General features: G+C 37.1%; 5 protein-coding genes and 1 non-coding gene across 8 annotated transcripts; 3 read left to right on the top strand and 3 right to left on the bottom strand.

The window, feature by feature from the left end:
• The first annotated feature begins 609 nt into the window (after positions 1–609).
• LOC116017514 (acidic endochitinase-like) lies at positions 610–1,809 on the top strand. The gene is made up of 2 exons (XM_031258123.1): positions 610–980; positions 1,139–1,809. The coding sequence occupies exons 1-2, from the start codon at positions 634–636 to the stop codon at positions 1,659–1,661; spliced, it is 870 nt and encodes a 289-aa protein (XP_031113983.1). The 5' UTR covers positions 610–633; the 3' UTR covers positions 1,662–1,809.
• Positions 1,810–4,082: 2,273 nt separating this feature from the next.
• Positions 4,083–5,537, top strand: LOC116015683 (acidic endochitinase-like). The gene is made up of 2 exons (XM_031255836.1): positions 4,083–4,461; positions 4,924–5,537. Exons 1-2 carry the CDS (start codon positions 4,115–4,117, stop codon positions 5,411–5,413), a joined length of 837 nt encoding a protein of 278 aa, XP_031111696.1. The 5' UTR covers positions 4,083–4,114; the 3' UTR covers positions 5,414–5,537.
• On the bottom strand, positions 5,509–11,378 carry LOC116015682. 3 transcript variants are annotated; one of them, XM_031255833.1, is made up of 14 exons: positions 10,775–11,378; positions 10,483–10,569; positions 10,203–10,312; positions 9,929–9,979; positions 9,395–9,566; positions 8,924–9,238; positions 8,642–8,845; positions 8,047–8,496; positions 7,672–7,881; positions 7,373–7,561; positions 7,004–7,158; positions 6,700–6,852; positions 6,504–6,582; positions 5,509–6,334 (listed from the first exon to the last, which is right to left on the bottom strand). In XM_031255833.1, the coding sequence occupies exons 1-14, from the start codon at positions 11,192–11,194 to the stop codon at positions 5,894–5,896; spliced, it is 3,036 nt and encodes a 1,011-aa protein (XP_031111693.1). In that variant the 5' UTR covers positions 11,195–11,378; the 3' UTR covers positions 5,509–5,893. The 3 variants fall into 3 exon arrangements, with proteins under 3 accessions (XP_031111693.1, XP_031111692.1, XP_031111695.1); XM_031255832.1 differs by having other exon boundaries at positions 5,509–6,337; XM_031255835.1 differs by lacking the exon at positions 10,203–10,312 and having other exon boundaries at positions 5,533–6,337; positions 10,775–10,791.
• Positions 11,379–12,574: 1,196 nt separating this feature from the next.
• LOC116017487 lies at positions 12,575–13,369 on the bottom strand. Its single transcript, XM_031258083.1, has one exon. The coding sequence runs from the start codon at positions 13,367–13,369 to the stop codon at positions 12,575–12,577; it is 795 nt and encodes a 264-aa protein (XP_031113943.1).
• Positions 13,370–15,060: 1,691 nt separating this feature from the next.
• On the top strand, positions 15,061–18,799 carry LOC116017489. The gene is made up of 4 exons (XM_031258086.1): positions 15,061–16,093; positions 16,262–17,244; positions 17,320–17,404; positions 18,738–18,799. Exons 1-4 carry the CDS (start codon positions 15,061–15,063, stop codon positions 18,797–18,799), a joined length of 2,163 nt encoding a protein of 720 aa, XP_031113946.1.
• Positions 15,595–15,701, bottom strand: LOC116018027. The gene has a single exon (XR_004098062.1). It is a non-coding gene; the product is annotated as a small nucleolar RNA R71 (small nucleolar RNA).
• Positions 18,800–19,985: the final 1,186 nt, after the last annotated feature.

The raw sequence follows: 19,985 nt of genomic DNA on the forward strand, positions 1-19,985 counted from the left end.
TTTGAAGTGATTTAAGTCATTCCTGTTAGCCTAAGCCTTTAAACCTATTGTTACAATTGTTTTCCCTAATTGTCCTCATTTGAACCTTGTTTTTGTTTAATAAGTCACCCGTTCTTTGTTATTGTTTTTAATTTCTTGTTTGACCCCATTATTCAACCCTTAGCCTTTAATCATATATTTCCATCTACCCTTAGAGCGAATGTAGCATTTATTCTTTAATTTAAAAGAGATTTCTTTTTGTAGCATTTATTTCTCATCCTTGAACAATATCCACAATGTTACAAATTCGACTAATTGTCGACTAAGGATGAAGGACAGAGTGCATTTTCTTTTGGTACATAGTTATGTTGCGGGCCTTGAATTGGTTCCGGGCTGGCGCGTTGGGAAGTTGGTCGTCCATGATGGAGACACTGTAGTTCAAGGAATATTATGTATATATCTTTCTTGTGTACACACGATTCTTGGACTCTTTCTTAGTCCACAACTCCATGGAAGTCAAGCCATCCAAACACGGCCAAATAAGGAGCCGCCACGACACAAACTCGCTGTTTGTTTTTCCAGAATGAGAGCCTATAAATACCCTTTACTCCCTTGCATCTATCTCCCACATCCAACCTTCAAACTACACAAAATATGGCGTTTAAGATCCTATTTGCCTTCTCCCTTTTGCTTCTTTCCTTGGTTAACATCTCTCTTGGCGCAGATATCGTGATATACTGGGGCCAAAATGGGAACGAGGGCACCCTGCGCGACACCTGCGCGACCAACAACTACAACATCGTAAACTTAGCTTTCCTAACAACGTTCGGCAATGGCCAGACTCCGGTCCTAAACCTTGCCGGTCATTGCAACCCTGCCGCTAATCAGTGTACTGGCCTGAGCGACGAGATCAGAGCCTGTCAGAGCCAGGGCATCAAAGTCTTGCTTTCCCTTGGTGGTGGCGTCGGAAGCTATTCCCTTTCCTCGGCAGATGATGCCAAGTAAGCATAGTTTTACTTACTGTTCAAATCTAGAAAGTCAATTTGCCCATATGGTCAAACTAATAAGGTCAATAAAATACTCGAAACTAAAAATGAACTTATAATTCTGTAATTACCAAGTTAACTGTCTGATCTTACTTTCTTTATTTTGTGTGTAGGAATGTGGCACAATATCTGTGGGACAATTATCTTGGAGGGCAATCAGGGTCAAGGCCACTAGGGGATGCAGTCCTAGACGGAGTCGACTTTGATATAGAGACCGGCGGGGGCCAATTCTACGACGAACTGGCCAAGGCATTAAAAGCGTTTGGATCAAACGTTGTATTGTCAGCAGCGCCGCAATGTCCATTCCCCGACCAAAGTCTACAAACCGCGATAAACACCGGCCGTTTCGACTACGTTTGGGTGCAATTCTACAACAATCCTCCCTGCCAGTACTCTGGGGACGCCGCCAATCTTTTGAACTCGTGGAACAATAACTGGTCAAGCATTCCCGCCGGAAAAGTATTGTTGGGATTGCCGGCCTCTCAGCAAGCAGCCGGAAGTGGGTTCATTCCGGCCGATGTGCTTACTTCTCAGATTCTCCCGGCGATCAAGGGCTCACCCAAATACGGAGGCGTAATGCTGTGGTCTAAATTCTATGACAATGGCTACAGCTCAAGTATTAAGTCTGCGGTTTAATTTGATCTATCGATCAAAACTATACTACTTCATAGATCATATAATAAATGTTTCTATATGTACCTACTTATGATCTGATGCATTCATGAGATCAGAACCGTACTACTTCATAAATCATAATAAATAATGTTTGTCCTCTTGATCCTGAGACCACTTCCAACTTTTTCCTTTGTATGATTATATATTGAAATTTTCTCCTCAAAAAAAATATATTGAAAATTCAAAAACCTTCTCAATATTATTTCTTGCTTTAGAACATGTCAAGATCCCATCACCTTGATTCTTGCTCCAAATCAATCTTTTAGATACTATTAAAAAAAAAAAGTCAAGGTAAGATGATATTTTTTCCAATAAAGGTAAGATGATATAATGAATCATAAACTTTAATTTGTAGTTTATAGGAATTGAGACCTATATAATAGAAAAGTTGAAAAATGAGTTGATTTATTTTTAACACAATTTTCGAACATCTAAACATCTAAATTTGTAAATTGTTCCTTTTGTAAAACAATGAGGAGAATGTATGTAAGTGTGAGAGAATAAATGGAGAGACTGATTGCACTTATTAAAATCAGAACCCATCATCCTAAGTGTGATGACACAGGGTCTTTATTACAAGATTAATGGGCTTTTTAGAAAGAAAGAATAAATTAACAAATCTACATACACTTAGGAAAGCTGCCTAAGCCGCCATATTTCTTTCCTAATGTTGAAAAAGGAAATTTCGTGCCAAGTCTGGAAGAATCTCAGAAAGATATTTACTTAACCACCTCATAGTGTTGCGCCCGGTCAGGCATCATAACTCGACTGCCATCATCAGGTAGGCACCCAACCTGTCGGAATCGGCCTCTTGACTGAACAACGCGATCGAGGTGCGGGCTTCTCATACCGGGGCGCACTTCTAACTGGGTACCCCACTAGGGGGTATCCATAATCAACCTCAATTGATTACTGTAGATAAAATTATGCCCACACTATAGTCTAAGTGGTACGTACGGTTGAAATAAATATATTGGTTGATTTTTCTCGGTAGATAAAATTATGCCAACACTATATATAGTCTAAGTGGTACCGTGAAAATAAATATATTAGTTAATTTTTTCTCTGGAGATAAAATTATGGCCACACAATAATTTAAATGGTGGAAATAAATATATTGGTTGATTTTTTCTTCTCTTATGAAGATCACAATAAATAAGAATTCTTCAATTCAATCTTCTTCCCTATAATAAATAGAAAAACTCCATGATTTTCCGGTTTTCCCATGACCTGAAATCTTGACAATTTCTAATACTTTTCTAAATTTTTTATTTAAAAAAAAACTAAAATAATATATACAGAGTACGAGACCACTTTTTATACTTACGTACTGGTCACTTGGTATATATTTGTTTGGCTGCTTTAAAAAATATACAAAGTACGTGACCAAATATTTCATACTCTAATAAATTAATTTTGATTAAAAATATATGAATACAATATTATATATACATACAAATTGTCATGAAACTAAAACGGAGGTGCTATAATGGGGAATGCCCCACCGTTTGCACAAGCTAAGCAAACTAATTAAAAGTTGACTTGACGTCAACCTAGGTCATAGACAAACACGGTTTGTGCTAAACTTCATTAATGAAGCGTGATTATAGGGTTATTGACCTGACTTTTGCATTGTCCAAAACCACCCGTTTTTCATTATCCCAATGGGGTAGCATAAGTGACAACTGGTAAGTAAGTTCTCTAAGAATTTAGAGAGAATTTAGGTTCGATTCTCACAAGTGACGATTCTTCCTAGACTAGCTCTTGCGCTGGAACGAACGTTGGTGGACCCAGACCGTTAAACGGACAAAGAAAGATCCGGTGGTAATCAAATGCGAAATCCTCATGAATATTCCTATTTCCTAGCAAAGAATAAGTATAAATATATTGCTATTGCAACTATAAGATTGGATGATCAATTCTTACGTATCATGTTAAAATAATTGTCAAACCCCGCCAAGACTACCATAATTATCACTTAAAGGCTTTATTTTATACCAATTTATTGATCCATGATAGAGTGGCAGCAATCTTGGGTATTTAATTTCATCAAACAGTTGGGGGTTTTCTTGGGCTTCTATCATTCTATCCCATTACCTGTTTTGAGGCGGCTGCTTATTGAAACCTATACTTAATCAGGATATATTACAAAAATGCAGAGTTTCCTCGACAATGGAAACCGGCCAAAAGGATAAAACTAACCCACCTAAGCCTACAATAGTGTCTGGTAGTAGCATTTTCCATTGGACTATTTTGCATATCTTACTTGTTGGAATTGAGTTTTCTCATTACACCGACACGCAATACCATTTGGAAGTCCAATCTGCATGCAGAACACTACGATGAGAGCTTATAAATAGGCTCTACTTCCATGCATATCCCTCCCACATCCAATCTTTTAAAGCTACAAACATATGGCGTTTAAGATCATATTTGGCTTCTCTCTTTTGCTCCTTTCCTTGATTAACATCTGTCTCGGGGGAGAAATCGCCGTATATTGGGGCCAAAATGGGAATGAGGGCAGCCTGGGCGACACTTGTGCGACCAACAACTACAACATAGTAAACATCGGTTTCTTAACAGTGTTTGGGAATGGCCAAACTCCGGTTCTGAACCTTGCTGGGCATTGTGATGCTGCTAGTAATCAGTGTAGTGGCCTAAGCGAGGAGATCAGGGCCTGTAAGAGCCAAGGCATCAAAGTCTTGCTTTCCCTTGGAGGTGCTGCAGGAAGCGATACCCTTACCTCTGCTGATGATGCAAAGTAAAGCCTAGATAAACTATACTATAATATATATCTATATAGGAGAGGGTTTGCTGTGCTTTCATTTGATCATGCTCATATATATCACTGTTGCAAAAGGCACCCCAGACCGTGGCGATTTCCTCCTAGGCGCACCAGCCTAGTGCCTAATTCGGCCAACTCGGTTGCCTAGGCAGCCGCCTAATGCCTAACTCGGCTGATTTAACTTGTCCATTTCGATCGAGTATTCGAGTTAACCAAGTTAATAAAGTTATATATGATGTATAAATTTTTTTCATTATATATATAATATGATGTATATACACCCACACACGTGCACTGTTTTTTTTTAGTTAGCCGCATAGGCGCCCGCCTAGGCCATCTAGACGCCTGTTCAACTAGCGCCTTGGGTTTATTGCAATATATAAGTAGATTTGGTTTTCACTAATTTTGCAATGTTGAACTCTTTAACACTGTGTGCAGGAATGTGGCACAATATCTTTGGGACAACTTTCTTGGAGGGCAGTCACCGTCAAGGCCACTGGGAGATGAAAGCCTAGACGGAATCGACTTTGATATAGAGGCCGGCGGCGGCGAATTCTACGACGAACTGGCCAAGGCCTTGTCGGCATTTGGACAAAAAGTCTACTTGTCAGCAGCTCCACAATGTCCATTCCCCGACCAAAGGCTACAAGGCGCCATAAACACCGGCCTTTTCGACTGCGTTTGGGTGCAATTCTACAACAATCCTCCCTGTCAATACTCCGGCGACGCCACCAATCTTTTGAACTCTTGGAACAATGACTGGTCAACCATTCCCACCGGAAAACTATTCTTGGGTTTGCCGGCTTCCCCGGAAGCAGCCGGAAGTGGTTTCATTCCGGCAGATGTGCTAACTTCTCAGATTCTCCCGGCAATCAAGGCCACACCCAAATACAATGGCTACAGCGCAAGCATCAAGCCAGCAGTTTGATCAAAACTTCACTAATATCGCATATACATGTTTTTCCTATTATGATGCATGATATCATAAGCAAAGTTCTAATAAATCTGCAGTAGCTATTGATATGAATAAATAAAGCTCGTTTATCGTTTAACATGGAGTTTATGATAATCTGCATTACAATTATGCAACTCAAGATCAGAGACATTAATCAATGAAGGAGCCTTTTAACCATTTACACAACTGTTTCAGTGTTTCGTTAGATTTTGAGAATTCCCCCTATACCACACCCAAAAAAACTATGAACAGACAGCACCAGAAGGATCGAGGATGCATCTACCTACAAGAACTAATAACAGAATATTTGGCCTAAGCATCCCTTCTTGCAAACGGGAATGAAAGAATGGCGGCAGGTAGTATTGGTGAAGTGAAAAATGGTAAGTTTTGAAACCAGATGACTTCAGGGAATAACTAGTTGACTACTTTGTGAGATAGAATGTTACCTGGAAGCTATGCTGCAGCTTGTGTTGAGTTAGAATTTTCTGTATTCTTGGGTAGAGGTTTCACGTATTTTCCTAATGCTTTTTGGCGAGTCCGTTGTTTCATCCTTAAGAGCTTATCTTTACTCTGTTGCTTCTTTTTCTCTCGCTCTTTATTCCTTAGATTCCTCTCCTTCTCTAAGATACCTTGCCAGAAAACTTCACCTGTAGCCGGCCATAGCCACTGCTTCTTCGGAGGGTCAGTATCAGCCAACTCAGCCAGCTCCTCATCCAGGCTCTTAAGCGTCTCGTACTGGAACCACTTCACCCACATATGACCTCTCCGGCTCTTCAACTCGTGTTGTTCTTGCATCAAACCTGTCTTTGCGTCCACATATACCATTCTTCTAGCGCTATGGTACGCCCAAACGTTTATGAGCAGCTCTAGCAGCCTCGAGTAGCAATGCTTGTCCTGCTAAAGAATTCGAGCTGTAATTTAATTTCTAGAAATACACATTCAAAATTAATCTTACTTGACAACAACGCTGTTCATCAAAGAGATGTAATCCTTCTGTTGTATCTATAATACTGCATACTAGAGATGTAGTAAAAGTGTAAAACTAGAATTTGAAAAAAGTTACCTGACTTAAACTCAAGTAGCAATATCCACTCTCATGGTGCTCGTCATAGAATTGTGAGTCGAGTGCATCAACAAACATTCTGCAAAGTTAGACGGCAAAAATCCTCAGAATATTACTAGCAAACAAACTACTCAGGAGTAATCAAGTAATTAATGGATAAATTATGGCCTGCAGAGTGCAAAATAAGTGTCCTAACCTTGAAAACATTACGAACTCTAGGAAGGATCTTGTTGGTAAAACCCAACTATGCATGCTCGACCAAGTGCCTCCATCAACAGGCATTGGCGGAAGAGAGGTTAAATTCTGTTCAATGCCATACATCTTCTTCAGAGCCTCAGAGAAAGCAAACCTGATCAAACAAGAAAAATATATCAGCTCAATCATCCATTAAATAACTATTTCTGTGGACAAGCACAATAAATGTAAAAGATAACTGTTCTTTTGTTTGGGAGAAATCAAGGTGGGTGAGAAAAGAAGACTTTTAATGTCTCGAATCTTACTGGCAATTTCCAGCATTAACAGCATCACAGAATGACCAGAAATCCTGTTTTGTCAGATCCATGTCCATAGGAGCCCAAAAAAACAAGGTGTCACCATATCTTTGTGCTTCAATAGCATTTACCAATGATGTTTCTGCCGTCTTAGACAAAGATTCCTGTTTGTAAACCTAAGTTAGGTGACATCTCAGGTATAAAGAAATTGCATTTGAATCTACACATCACTCAAAGGATCATGAACTAAAATCAAACATTTCATTTAAACCAAGAAATTCAGTAGCCCTCATAAACCAGGAAAGCATAAGCAATTACTACAAACTTTTAGCGCAATGCAAGTATTACAAACTGCAAAACAGCCAAAAAATAACAAACCTTTCTTGCAGTTGCTCTCCAAGACTGGAAGCCTATCCAAGCATTTTTGTGAATGTTATCGATCTGGTTTGCAATTGCAAAAAAACCACCATATTCACTAAGGAGATTTCGGTAATAGGTGTTATCAAGAAGCGGAAGGCTAGAAGGTGCATCAATGTCATCAAGTCCAGGTCTGCGTCCTTTCGTAGACTGTAATTAACCAGTTCAAATATCCAAGTAATATTGTTAGCAGTACTTTTACATAATAACTACTATGAGTCTGACAAAATAGCACAACCAAATCTCATAAGAAGACTCACAAGTCCAATTCCTCGATAGAGTGATGTATGATGCAAAAAGGGCCATGTCCCCTCCCCATAATAGGGTTCATATATGCACAATGGTTGATCGGTCCTTTCAAGCTCCTTATCATCCCTTTCATGCAAATCATTCTTTGCCCGGTCAGCCCTTTTGGCATTTTTGTATACTTCCTCCCATGTTCCACTATGTTGATCAGTTCTGCCCTTCAACTATATGAAATCCAAACAGAAGATATTATTCATGGACTAAATTCCAGAATGTAATCAAGTACGAAAAAAATTTCATAAAAATAAAAATAAAAGAAGAACAAAGTAAGAAAAGAAATGTTCAAGATTACAGTAAGGATGAAAAGAAACAAATCCTTCACCAGATACCTCTTCATCTTCTCTTTGCTTCCTCCTATTCACTGCCTGATTAATTTTTTCTTCCTCCCAGATACTATACACAAAGGTTTCATCAATTTGCATTACAGGATCCATTCTTTGGGTATGAAATAGTTGCTTTTCAAGAATGTCTAAAGACTTATGGGTGTTTTGAGACTGATTTGAATCAATTGCTTGAAAAAGCTGCCCCTGCCATGCTATATTCAACGAAGCCAGTAGATTTTCAACTTCAGATGGAAACCCGAGTATGTTTTCCATTAGCAAAGCATATCCTTCAACACTTTGTGAAACCATAAGGTTCCTAGCCGCATGCAATCCAGCTAATGCAGCATTTTGAGCTAGAAGTGATAAATTACCATTTGAGACAAGTTGGGTCATTATCTGTGTCAAAACCTTGATATTCTCTTTTGGGAAAAGAAAGCCATTCACCTGACCATCAACCTAATAAGTGCAGTAAAAATGATTACTTTCCCACTTTGACAGCAAAAATATAGTGAAATACATTATATATGGTTGGCATATATACATAGATACACACATGGATATATGTATGTATGCCAATAAGAAAAATGAGATAGTTCCCTACATATTTTTTTATGATTGGCAGGTCTGGGGCTACAATAGGTTTCCCAAAGCACATTGCTTTTAGCAAAATGTCTGGAAAAGATTGCTCTTCATGGAGTGACGAGTATATCACAATATCAGAAATACTTAAAATACTGTCTTTCTCTTCATCTTGAGCAACAAGCATCACCATTCCCTTTGGAAATTTCAAGGTCAGCGCAATGGTCTGTTGAAGTCAGAATACCAAATTAGCTTAAATAAACAAGAAGCATTAGCATATCAACAGAAAAGAAACTTGTTTTACCTCCACAACCATGCTGTAGTTACTATTTGAAGATCCGGCTAAGACAATGATTTTGAAGGAAATCGAATTTCCATCTTTCTGGAATCCCTGGATAATTGGTAGCAAAGCCTGTAAAACAAGGGCATGCTCCAGCCAGAGACCTTTGTATAGAAGTTGACTTCCCACGATTGCAATAATAAAATCATCTGGTTCATATTCCATCTTTGCCCGGAGACCATCTTTGTTTGAAGCCATAAAATTATCAGCTTCCCATGCTTCTGTAGCAGAACCCAAATTTACAAAGTAGTTTCCAGCATCAACCATTGAATATTGTATCTAAATGGCATAGCCAAACAGAATTAGCCTTTGAATGATTCCACTAATATATGTGTAATGAATACTAAAGCAAAACTAAAAAATAGAGTAATAAAGTTCATAATATGGATAGACAAGATATGCAACTATGCAAGAAATCATTCTATTAAAAAGTACCGGCAGAATATAGGTTGGGAACACAACAAACTTGGAACGACTGAAGACTTTTCTCCAGTTGTCAACAAGTGAATTCTGGCCACTTGAATCATACTGTCTCAATCTAGCAGCAAGTGCATGTTCATGAACAGTCCATATAACAGGTACATGTTTAAAAGGTTCCTGCATAAGACTATAACAAGTATAAATTGAAGAAGGCAATCCATACTACATAATCTGCAATCACAACATATTTGAGCAAACAAGATATGACTTATTATCATAACACTTCCAGACTCCTAAACGGCAAAAGAATATCACTTCCAAATAAATAGTATTCAGAATTTTCTGGTTTAAATAGCACAAAGTAAAAGTGGCATTAGCGAAATGTTTCCTTCAACCAACTTCATGGAGCCTAATCTCAACCTTCCAGAGCATTGATATTATTACGGTTTGGACATCTCACTCAACAAAAATATGCATCATTACTTTCAAGAAGCTTCAAACAGGATCACAGTAATTTCTCTAGCAAGATAATAGGAAAATGATGCTCACCAAGGCAAGACTGCTGCAGCTTCAAGTGAGTTAAGAAATAAGGCATCATAGCTGCAAATAACATACAAAAATAATTTTATAAATATAAAAATTAAAAAGTATCAGTTAGGTCCAAGTAGTCTAAAATTTATCATGTGAAGAATGTTGTTTCATTGACAGAAAGAAGGTGAGTAGTGCCAAGCCTGCAAGGGTTTTGCGAAATGACGAGTTGAAACACTAAGAGCCTCACTTTATATTAAATTCAAATGTTAGAAACTGGAAACAGGAGGCATACTTTAGCCAATCTATATAGATCATCAAACTCTTATTAGTTTCTATGATGTTGACCGGAATTCCTGCATCTCTCCATACAGCATATGCAGGACCATGTTCAAGAGTGAGCACCTGGACTTAAAAACCAACAGTGAGCCACGCCAAGAAAACCATGGGACCATTATGGTTTTTCCACGACAGTGAAAGCAGATAACAACTCCTAAAAGCTTAATTGAAACTCAATCAAGTTGCTTAGACTACAATGAAATTGAAGATACTAGAAAGAGAAAAGTCAATATCACCTCAACTTCATAGCCAATCTTCCTCAACGCCGATACTACATGAAACATCATGACTTGATATCGATCAACCAGCAGATTAGCAAAAACCTATCAGCAGAATCAAATCAATTAGCATATGTAACTTGTAATTGAAGTTCCAACCATAAATTAACAGCTGTAAGTACACTAAATATTTTTTTCATGAATAACTACTACTAACAGAATCACCAACCAACAACAATTTACAATAAGATGCAATGTCAACCAACACATTTTCAAAAGGATCTACAGGAAATTAAACATCAACCCTCACCAATCCAATTTTCGGTTTTCTATACCCAAAGTTCAGACCCCTCCTTGACTCAACTGTACCATTCAGCTCCCTTTTCTCTTGCTTGAGCTTTGCTATGAGCTCAAAGGGCTGAAACTTCACATCTTCCCCAAAGTCCAATCCACCCAACTCTTTCAAAAATTCTAAATCCCCAGATACTGAGGTATTCTCAGATTTTTCCACAACTGTACCAGGCAGCAACATCTGAAACACCAAAACAAAGAAGAAGAAAACCCCCACACTGCAAATCCATTGCAGATAATCAATCTTATTCAAAAGCACTATCCTCGTCACCCTCGATTTGAGCCTCTCCCACCTGCTTGCTCCTGGCGACGAGGAACGAAGCAGCTGCTGGTGACTGTGGTCTCTCTTCAACGGAAGCACACTTTCAAGAGATCCCATTTACAGTCCCATCAACAATCTACGGCACATCCGTATACAGATGAACAATTGAACAAGCCAAATTATACTAAAATTTCAAGAAAAAACAAAGGAATATATAACTATAACTGAAGTGGAATAAAAGATGTCCTTTACTTGGAGAGTAGTTCAATATGATACTCAATTATGCTCACAGAAGTACAGAACCAGCTCTCAAAGTACACCGTATAATCTATGGATGCAGACAGCATACGTATACGTATAGTTATACAGCGTATTTTGTATGCGTACGCATATACGCGTATATATGGTCCATATGGAAAATTCAATATTCTTTTTATGCCGACAAAGGAAATTAAAGAAATTACGAGTCAAAAAACACTACTAAGCATTTTGACGATAATAATGTGTTACCGGATATTTTATTTGAGTATTTGAATATTTGAATACAGTGTTGAGCGTAGTGCTCAGTGTACAAGTGAGTTCAGTATCTATTGTCTAAGTTCAAGTGTTGTCCCTCACTATGTGGTTGTGAGTCTTTTTATTCCCTTCAGTTCAGTAACGGAGCAGTGATGAAGAGTTGAACGTTGGACATCAATACCTGAGGTGTTGAATGCTGAGGAGCTGAACGTCGGTCATCAATGTTGAGGAGCTGAACGTCGGTCATCAATGCTGAGGAACTGAACGTTGCCCATCAATGCTGAGAAGTTGAACCGTTGCGCATTGATGCTGAGGAGTGAGGTGTCTTGGGTAGTTTGAACGGCAACTGTCTTGGTCATGACAATGTTTCGGAACTTGTCAATGGTTCTAGGTCGGGTGTCACCAGTCCCCCACTCCCTAGCCAACGAGAGTGGTTGAGGTGGTTTGGGAGTAATGACCTGCGTAGAAACTGTTTTTTTTTTTTTTGAACCGTACGAGAATTATGGCCGAGGTCAGACCTCGGTCAAAATTAATTGGCCGAGGTCACGCCTCGGCAAATTGGCCGAGGCAATTGGCCGAGGTGACCTCGGCCAAAATTGTTAGTTTTTTTTCTTTTTCTTTTTCTTTTTTTGTTTTGTTTGTTTTTGTTTGCTTTTTTTGTTTTGTTTTGTTTTTGTTTTTTTTTTTTTTGTCGTTCTGTGCGCAAGCTTACTTCGACCAGCCGTAGGCTTCGATCAAAGGTCTGCTCTCCCGTCGGGTGGCTAGCGAGATCGGATCTCGTGCCGGCCCTAAGGGAATGGGTTTTTTTTTTTTTTTTTTAAATATAATCAGGACGGATCATCAGCGAATGGTTTGTTTTTTACGCTGCGCGGGCTTCTCGTCTAGCTCATTGTCGCACCTTCTCTTCTTGGTGTTGGATGCTGAAGGCTCAGGATCTTCTTCCTTTCGCCACACGTTGCCGGGTAGGCCTTGTTGATGCTGCTACTGTCCCGGGTACTTAACGAATTGAGTGAAGTATCCGCTCTGCACCAGTTCCTCTACTTGTCCTTTTAAAGCATGGCACTCATCAGTATCATGTCCAACTTGTTGGTGGAACCGACAGTACTTGGTTTGGTCCTCGCACGTAGAAACTGCCATACACTCTGAGGGAAAATGCACCATTCCCATCTCCTCGGCGTGACTTAGAATCACGCTAACCGGGTGAGTAAGAGGTGTTAAGTGTCGCGGTGGGGCGAGCCGAGGCCTTTCTTGAACTTTCTCCTTCGGTGTGGATAACTGGTTTGGGTGTGGTGCGTGGTTGGTCGGACCAACTTTGTCATCAGGTCGTCCACTCCTCCTGCCCTCTTCCTCATCTTTCTTCTTTCTAACAGCCTCCTCGGCCTCAGCATAGCGGTTTGCTATCCTCATTAGCTGCTCATAGGAGCGTGGATGGTGAGTGTTCAGCTGTCTGTGAAAATTGCCTGACCTCAATGCCTGGATGAACATGAGGATTGCCGCCTTAGAATCGAAGTCGCACACATTGTTGACTTCCGTCTTCCATTTGCTTAAGAAATTTCTTAAGCTTTCGTCGATGTCCTGTTTTACTCCGTAGAGATGTGAAAATGGTTTCTTATGTTGTATATGCCCAGAGAAATAAGTCAAGAAATGTTTGGACAACTCCGCAAAGTTTTGGATCGAACCATCCGGAATCGTGTTGAACCAATCTTGGGCGGTTCCATCCAGAGTGGTCAAAAATGCTCTGCACATTATGGCGTCGCCTGCTCCGGTCATTACCATGGCTGCCTTGTACCTTGTCATGTGGACACGCGGGTCAGAAGTTGATAGACATATTTTATATCTTTATTTTATGTACATATTTATAATATTTTTGCAATAATTATTTACAATTATATAATAATTATTTAATTTTAGAGTTTAATAATTAATTAGTTAAATAAATATTTTATCTAGTTAATAATTTAAGTTTTGAGTTCAACAAGCCTTTAGCCCAATTTCTTAATTTTATTTGATATTATTTGAAGTTTGAGTCCATAACATCAAAGCCCAATTCCTTATTTGTTTTATTAATTAACCCCAAGGTATATAATAACCTAATGATCTTAAGTAAACAAAATTAAAAGGAATTCAAATGTTGTAATTTGTTTCCTGCGCAGCTACGTACGTACGAAAGACGGACCGGAGAAGACTTTGTCGACAACTTCAGCGCAGATTTTGACGGCCAAGCTTGGAGGAGCGTCGGTCAACAATGAAAGTAGGGAATTGGATGGCAAAGAAAATTTCACCATTTGGGTCTAATTTTGAGAGGTTCATATTAATTTTTAGATTAATTATTTTCCTCAATTTAAGAGTTTTTTGTTGGGATTAGGAGTATATATATAGTAGTGATTTTCTGTAATTGAGGGAATCAGACTATCTGCTTTAATTTATATTTTTCTACAGTTTACAATATTTTCTTTTCTTGTTAAGTTTTCTGGTTCATGGCCCTGCGAGGCTAATTCTTAAACTTGGTCAAGATTATGTGAACCCCGGTTCTCTATACTGAGAGACAAAATTCTATTTTAATTTATCTGCAATGAGTATTTAATATTCTTCTGTATTATTTTCTTAGGTTGTTTCATTTAATGACTAGGAGGCCTGCTAGTTAATTATCTGATTCAATTCATAGCTAGATTAGAAAGTGAATTCTTATAATTGATTTTCTTTTCTAAGTAGCAACTATGATTAATTTTATCACGACCTAGTGTTAATTTTATCATAGGAAGAGTATTAATCTAAATTAAACATAACCGCTTGTGTTTATGTTGTTTAGTTTCGTTGGTTTTTCTAGTTTTAATGCTGCTATCAAGTTAAATATAAGCGCTTGTCTTGTGTTATTTGATAGTTAGGGGTAGTTAATACCGCTTGTGTTTGATTACCTATGACTAAGGAAAAACAGGAATGAATTCCACAATGAATGCTCAAATGCAAGTGAATTTGTCTTGTTGTCGATGAACAGTAATTAAGATCCGGTGGTGAATATTTTCTTAGACCAAGTGTTGAAAATTCACTTGATTTCGTTAGTAAACTTTGGCTTGATTATCATCTTTTCTGTTCTTATTTATTTATTTATTCATTTACTTATTTTGAATGTTAATTTCATACCGAACCCCCCCTATTTAATTTGAACTCATAAATCAAACTAGTTACTCCTCGTGGGAACGATCCTTACTCTCACTACTACGTTTTTAAGGTTTAATTTGGGAGCCTACGACAGCTCGCCAAATTTTGGCGCCGTTGCCGAGGACCTTGTCTAGTTTATTTTTGTGTTTATTCGTTTGCTTATTTATTCATTTATTCTTTTTCTTCATTTGTCAAAAAAAAAGAAATTAATAAATTTTATGTGCTTTCATTACTTTGGCTAATTGCTGCAATATCTTTCATGTTTTATGCCTATAACTCGATAATTGCTGCAATATCTTTCATGTTTTATGCCTATAACTCGATCTGCTAATCGAGAAATATTGCCATACGATCCAGAAATTGAAAGAACTCTACGCAAGTTAAGAAAACAATCTCGGAGGAAATTGGAGTTTAGTGCACTGGCTACTGATTCCCCATCTTCCTCACATTCTAATTCAGAAGAAAAACCCATGGCTCAAAATCGTACTTTAAAAGAGCTTGGAGCTCCAAATTTAGATCAACAGCCTTTATGCATTACGTTTCCTGCTTTAGATGCTAATGTACAATTTGAATTAAAATCTGGGTTAATTCATCTTTTGCCTTCTTTTCATGGACTTGCAGGTGAAGATCCTCATAAACACTTAAAAGAATTTCATGTGGTATGTTCAAGTATGAAACCCACGGGGGTTACTGAAGAACAAATCAAGTTGAGAGCATTTCCATTTTCTTTGAAAGATTCAGCAAAGGATTGGCTATATTACTTACCTTCCGGGAGCATCACCACATGGAATGACTTGAAGACGGTGTTCCTTGAAAAATACTTTCCAGCGTCAAGGGCGGCCAACATAAGAAAGGAAATCTGTGGTATAAGGCAACACAATGGAGAGTCATTGTATGAATATTGGGAGCGTTTCAAAAAGCTGTGTGCGAGCTGCCCTCATCACCAAATCACTGAACAATTGCTCATTCAGTACTTTTATGAAGGACTCTTTCCAACTGATAGAAGCATGATTGATGCTGCAAGTGGAGGTGCTTTAGTTGATAAGACACCGGATGCTGCAAAGAATCTAATTGCAAACATGGCAGCAAATTCTCAACAGTTTGGCAATAGATTTGTCCAACCGTCCAAGCAAGTGAATGAGGTAAGTATTTCCAATCTTGAACAACAGGTGGCTGGTTTAACTACTCTTGTTCGTCAATTGGCTGTAGGAAATATGCAAACTGTGAAGGCTTGTGGAATTTGCTCGGTAGTTGGACACCAAACTGATGCTTGCCCAACTCTTCAAGAAGAACCTATTGAACATGTCAACATGGCTGGAGGTTTTCCTGGACAACCTCAAGGTAAGTATGATCCATTTTCTAATACATATAATCCTGGTTGGAGGGATCACCCGAACCTTAGTTATGGAAACTCACAAGGGAACCAGGTTGTTCAGAACCGTTCTAATTTTCAGCAGTATAGACCATCATTTCCTACAAGACAACAACCGGCCTAAAGCTCTAACTCAGGTATGAATCTTGAAGATATTGTTAAGTCTCTTGCTACTAATACTTTACAGTTCCAACAAGAAACACAACAATTCCAACAAGAGACAAGGTCAAGTATTCAAGAAACAAGGGCTAGTATTCAGAATTTGGAAAGACAGGTGGGACAACTAGCAACTGCAATCAACAGGTTGGAGGCACAAAACTCTAGAAACTTACCATCTCAAACGGTTGTTAATCCTAAAGAGAATGTAAGTGCAATTAGTGTGAGAAGTGTGTTGTTGGAAAAGAATGTTGATTTGGACAATGAAACAAGTGTAGGAAACATTGCCAACAATAAAGAGAAGTCTCAAGGTAAGTTTTCATCTTTTTCTGATTATAAACCAGTACCCCCATTTCCTCAAGCTCTTTTAGAAACAAAGAAAACAAAGTCAAATAATGATTTATATGAGACATTTCGTGAATGTGAGGGTAATAATTCATTGTTAGATTCTATTAAAAAAGTACCTCGTTATGCAAAGTTTCTGAAAGAGTTATGCACTATAAAAAAGAAACAAAATGAAGGAAAAACTGAGGAGGTGAAAATCCAAGAGAATGTTTCTACTGTGATTCAAAACAAGCTTCCTGAAAAGTGCAAAGATCCAGGTATGTTTACTATTCCATGCATGATAAGTGGTGTGAAACTTGAAAAAGCCATGCTAGATTTAGGAGCTTCTATCAATGTCATGCCATATTCTGTTTATACTTCTTTAAATCTTGGACCCCTAAATAAAACTGGTGTAGTGATTCAATTAGCTGATGGATCTACTACTTATCCTAGGGGTGTGATTGAGGATTTGCTTGTTGAAGTTAATAATTTGGTTTTTCCTGCTGATTTTTATGTGCTTGATATGGAAAATAATAATAAAATTCCTCATATTTTGTTAGGAAGACCATTCTTAAAAACTGCAAAAACTAAAATTGATATTCATAGTGGGATGCTTACTATGGAGTTTAATGGTGAATTTGTAAGTTTTAATATATATGATACCATAAAATCTCATAGTGATGATAATTTTGTAATTTTTGTTGATTCTTTGAAGGTTGTTAAATTCGATGAAATTGCATCTAATGAGAATAAAGATGAAAAAATTAATAAATCATTTTTGAGTACTAATTTGCAGGAAGGTACTATTTCTTTGAATAATAATAATCGTCAAAGGTTCTCAAAAAGACGATGGAAATTTAAAGAATTGTTTAAGCAATAAGTCGAGCCAACGACGATAAACGAAGGCGCTACTTGGGAGGCAACCCAAGGTGATTTTGTTCCATTCTTTTTCTTTTATTCACTATTCTTATTTAATTCCCTTTATTTCTTCTATGCATTTTATTCAACATTGGGGACAATGTTGATAATATTTGTTTGTTTTTGTTATGTCAAAATTTTATTTTTTTAAAAAAAATATTTTATTGCTATTTTATGCAAATTAAGATTAGTATTATTATTATTTTTGAAAAAGTATTATATTTTACTTTCTTGAAATTCATAACATGATTGAATAGATAGTTTGGCTAGTTGTGATTAGTTTGTTAGCATTTCTTGTTTGATATGTAGTGGCTAGATTAAGTAAGCAATAAACCTGTGAGACTTTGAGCCATTGACTGACACTTCGGTCTTATTTTCTTTCTATTGTGTGATTTCTTCCATAATTTTGTTTCTCTAGAACTTGCCTTGATTCTCTGTTAAAGCGAACTTGACCATGCATGATTCAAGTGTGATTAAGGTCATTATTTGATTTTGAGCCTCACTAGCCAAATAACCGATTTGCCCTATGATTTATTTTCCTTTGTTAACCCAATTTGAGCTTTGGCCATCCTTTTCTTTATTTGAACCACATTACATGCTTTTTATACCATAAATTAATGCCTTGACCCAGCTGAATAACTAGTGGAGCAAATTTTAAATTCCTTATGTAATCTACGTGGTTTGTGAAGAATAAGTGTGGGGGAGATCACTTGTTTTTGTTAATAAGATTGAGAGTGAGGTAGGTTGTCTCTTCGTTTATTGGCAATTTGTTTTTGGCCTTTTAAAAACAAAAAAAGTGAAGGCAATTCATGATTTCAAAAAAAAAAAAAAAGTATGAAAGATTGAAAAATGAATGAAAAAATGAGGAATGTATGTTTGAAGTGAAAAAATGTTCCCCCTGAAAATTTATGGGAAAATGAGAAAGAATCATCAATTAGTTTTGAGTTTGAGTTACTATTGAATAAATGGAGTATGGGAAAGTTCTTGTGATATTGAGGAAGAATTATTTGTTTTTGAGAATGATAGTAGTTTTGAAGTATCAATAAGAGAGTGTTTCTGAATGGGAATTGAATGCATTGGATTCCTTGTATTTGTTTGCTCCTCTAGTTTGAAAGCTTTTTGAGCTACTTTCCTAAAATATTCCCTACCTTAGCCCTAACCCCATTACAACCTGTGAAAAGCCCTTATGATTTGTGTCATGCATGGCTCTTGTAGTGGTGATTGAGAAGATATGCAAGCCTATGGTAGAGCAATTTTATAGGAATGAACTTGAGTGAAATTTATACCCATCAAACACTTGAGTGTAATGAGTGATATTCCTGTGAGGGCTTACTTATTTAGTTCTCTCCATATTGAACTCGGGTGCTAACTTATTAATTGCAGGGTGCTTCAGATTGTTGTTCCTGATGTGTTATGCGTTTTGGGAATTTCATTTTAAATTATTTAGCAAATAATATTTTTTGCTTGAGGACAAGCAAACGTTTTAGTGTGGGGGAATTTGATAGACATATTTTATATCTTTATTTTATGTACATATTTATAATATTTTTGCAATAATTATTTACAATTATATAATAATTATTTAATTTTAGAGTTTAATAATTAATTAGTTAAATAAATATTTTATCTAGTTAATAATTTAAGTTTTGAGTTCAACAAGCCTTTAGCCCAATTTCTTAATTTTATTTGATATTATTTGAAGTTTGAGTCCATAACATCAAAGCCCAATTCCTTATTTGTTTTATTAATTAACCCCAAGGTATATAATAACCTAATGATCTTAAGTAAACAAAATTAAAAGGAATTCAAATGTTGTAATTTGTTTCCTGCGCAGCTACGTACGTACGAAAGACGGACCGGAGAAGACTTTGTCGACAACTTCAGCGCAGATTTTGACGGCCAAGCTTGGAGGAGCATCGGTCAACAATGAAAGTAGGGAATTGGATGGCAAAGAAAATTTCACCATTTGGGTCTAATTTTGAGAGGTTCATATTAATTTTTAGATTAATTATTTTCCTCAATTTAAGAGTTTTTTGTTGGGATTAGGAGTATATAAATAGTAGTGATTTTCTGTAATTGAGGGAATCAGACTATCTGCTTTAATTTATATTTTTCTACAGTTTACAATATTTTCTTTTCTTGTTAAGTTTTCTGGTTCATGGCCCTGCGAGGCTAATTCTTAAACTTGGTCAAGATTATGTGAACCCCGGTTCTCTATACTGAGAGACAAAATTCTATTTTAATTTATCTGCAATGAGTATTTAATATTCTTCTGTATTATTTTCTTAGGTTGTTTCATTTAATGACTAGGAGGCCTGCTAGTTAATTATCTGATTCAATTCATAGCTAGATTAGAAAGTGAATTCTTATAATTGATTTTCTTTTCTAAGTAGCAACTATGATTAATTTTATCACGACCTAGTGTTAATTTTATCATAGGAAGAGTATTAATCTAAATTAAAC

The sequence above is a fragment of the Ipomoea triloba genome, chromosome 4 (genome assembly GCF_003576645.1).
Source record: "Ipomoea triloba cultivar NCNSP0323 chromosome 4, ASM357664v1".
In the NCBI taxonomy this organism is placed as follows: domain Eukaryota; kingdom Viridiplantae; phylum Streptophyta; class Magnoliopsida; order Solanales; family Convolvulaceae; genus Ipomoea; species Ipomoea triloba.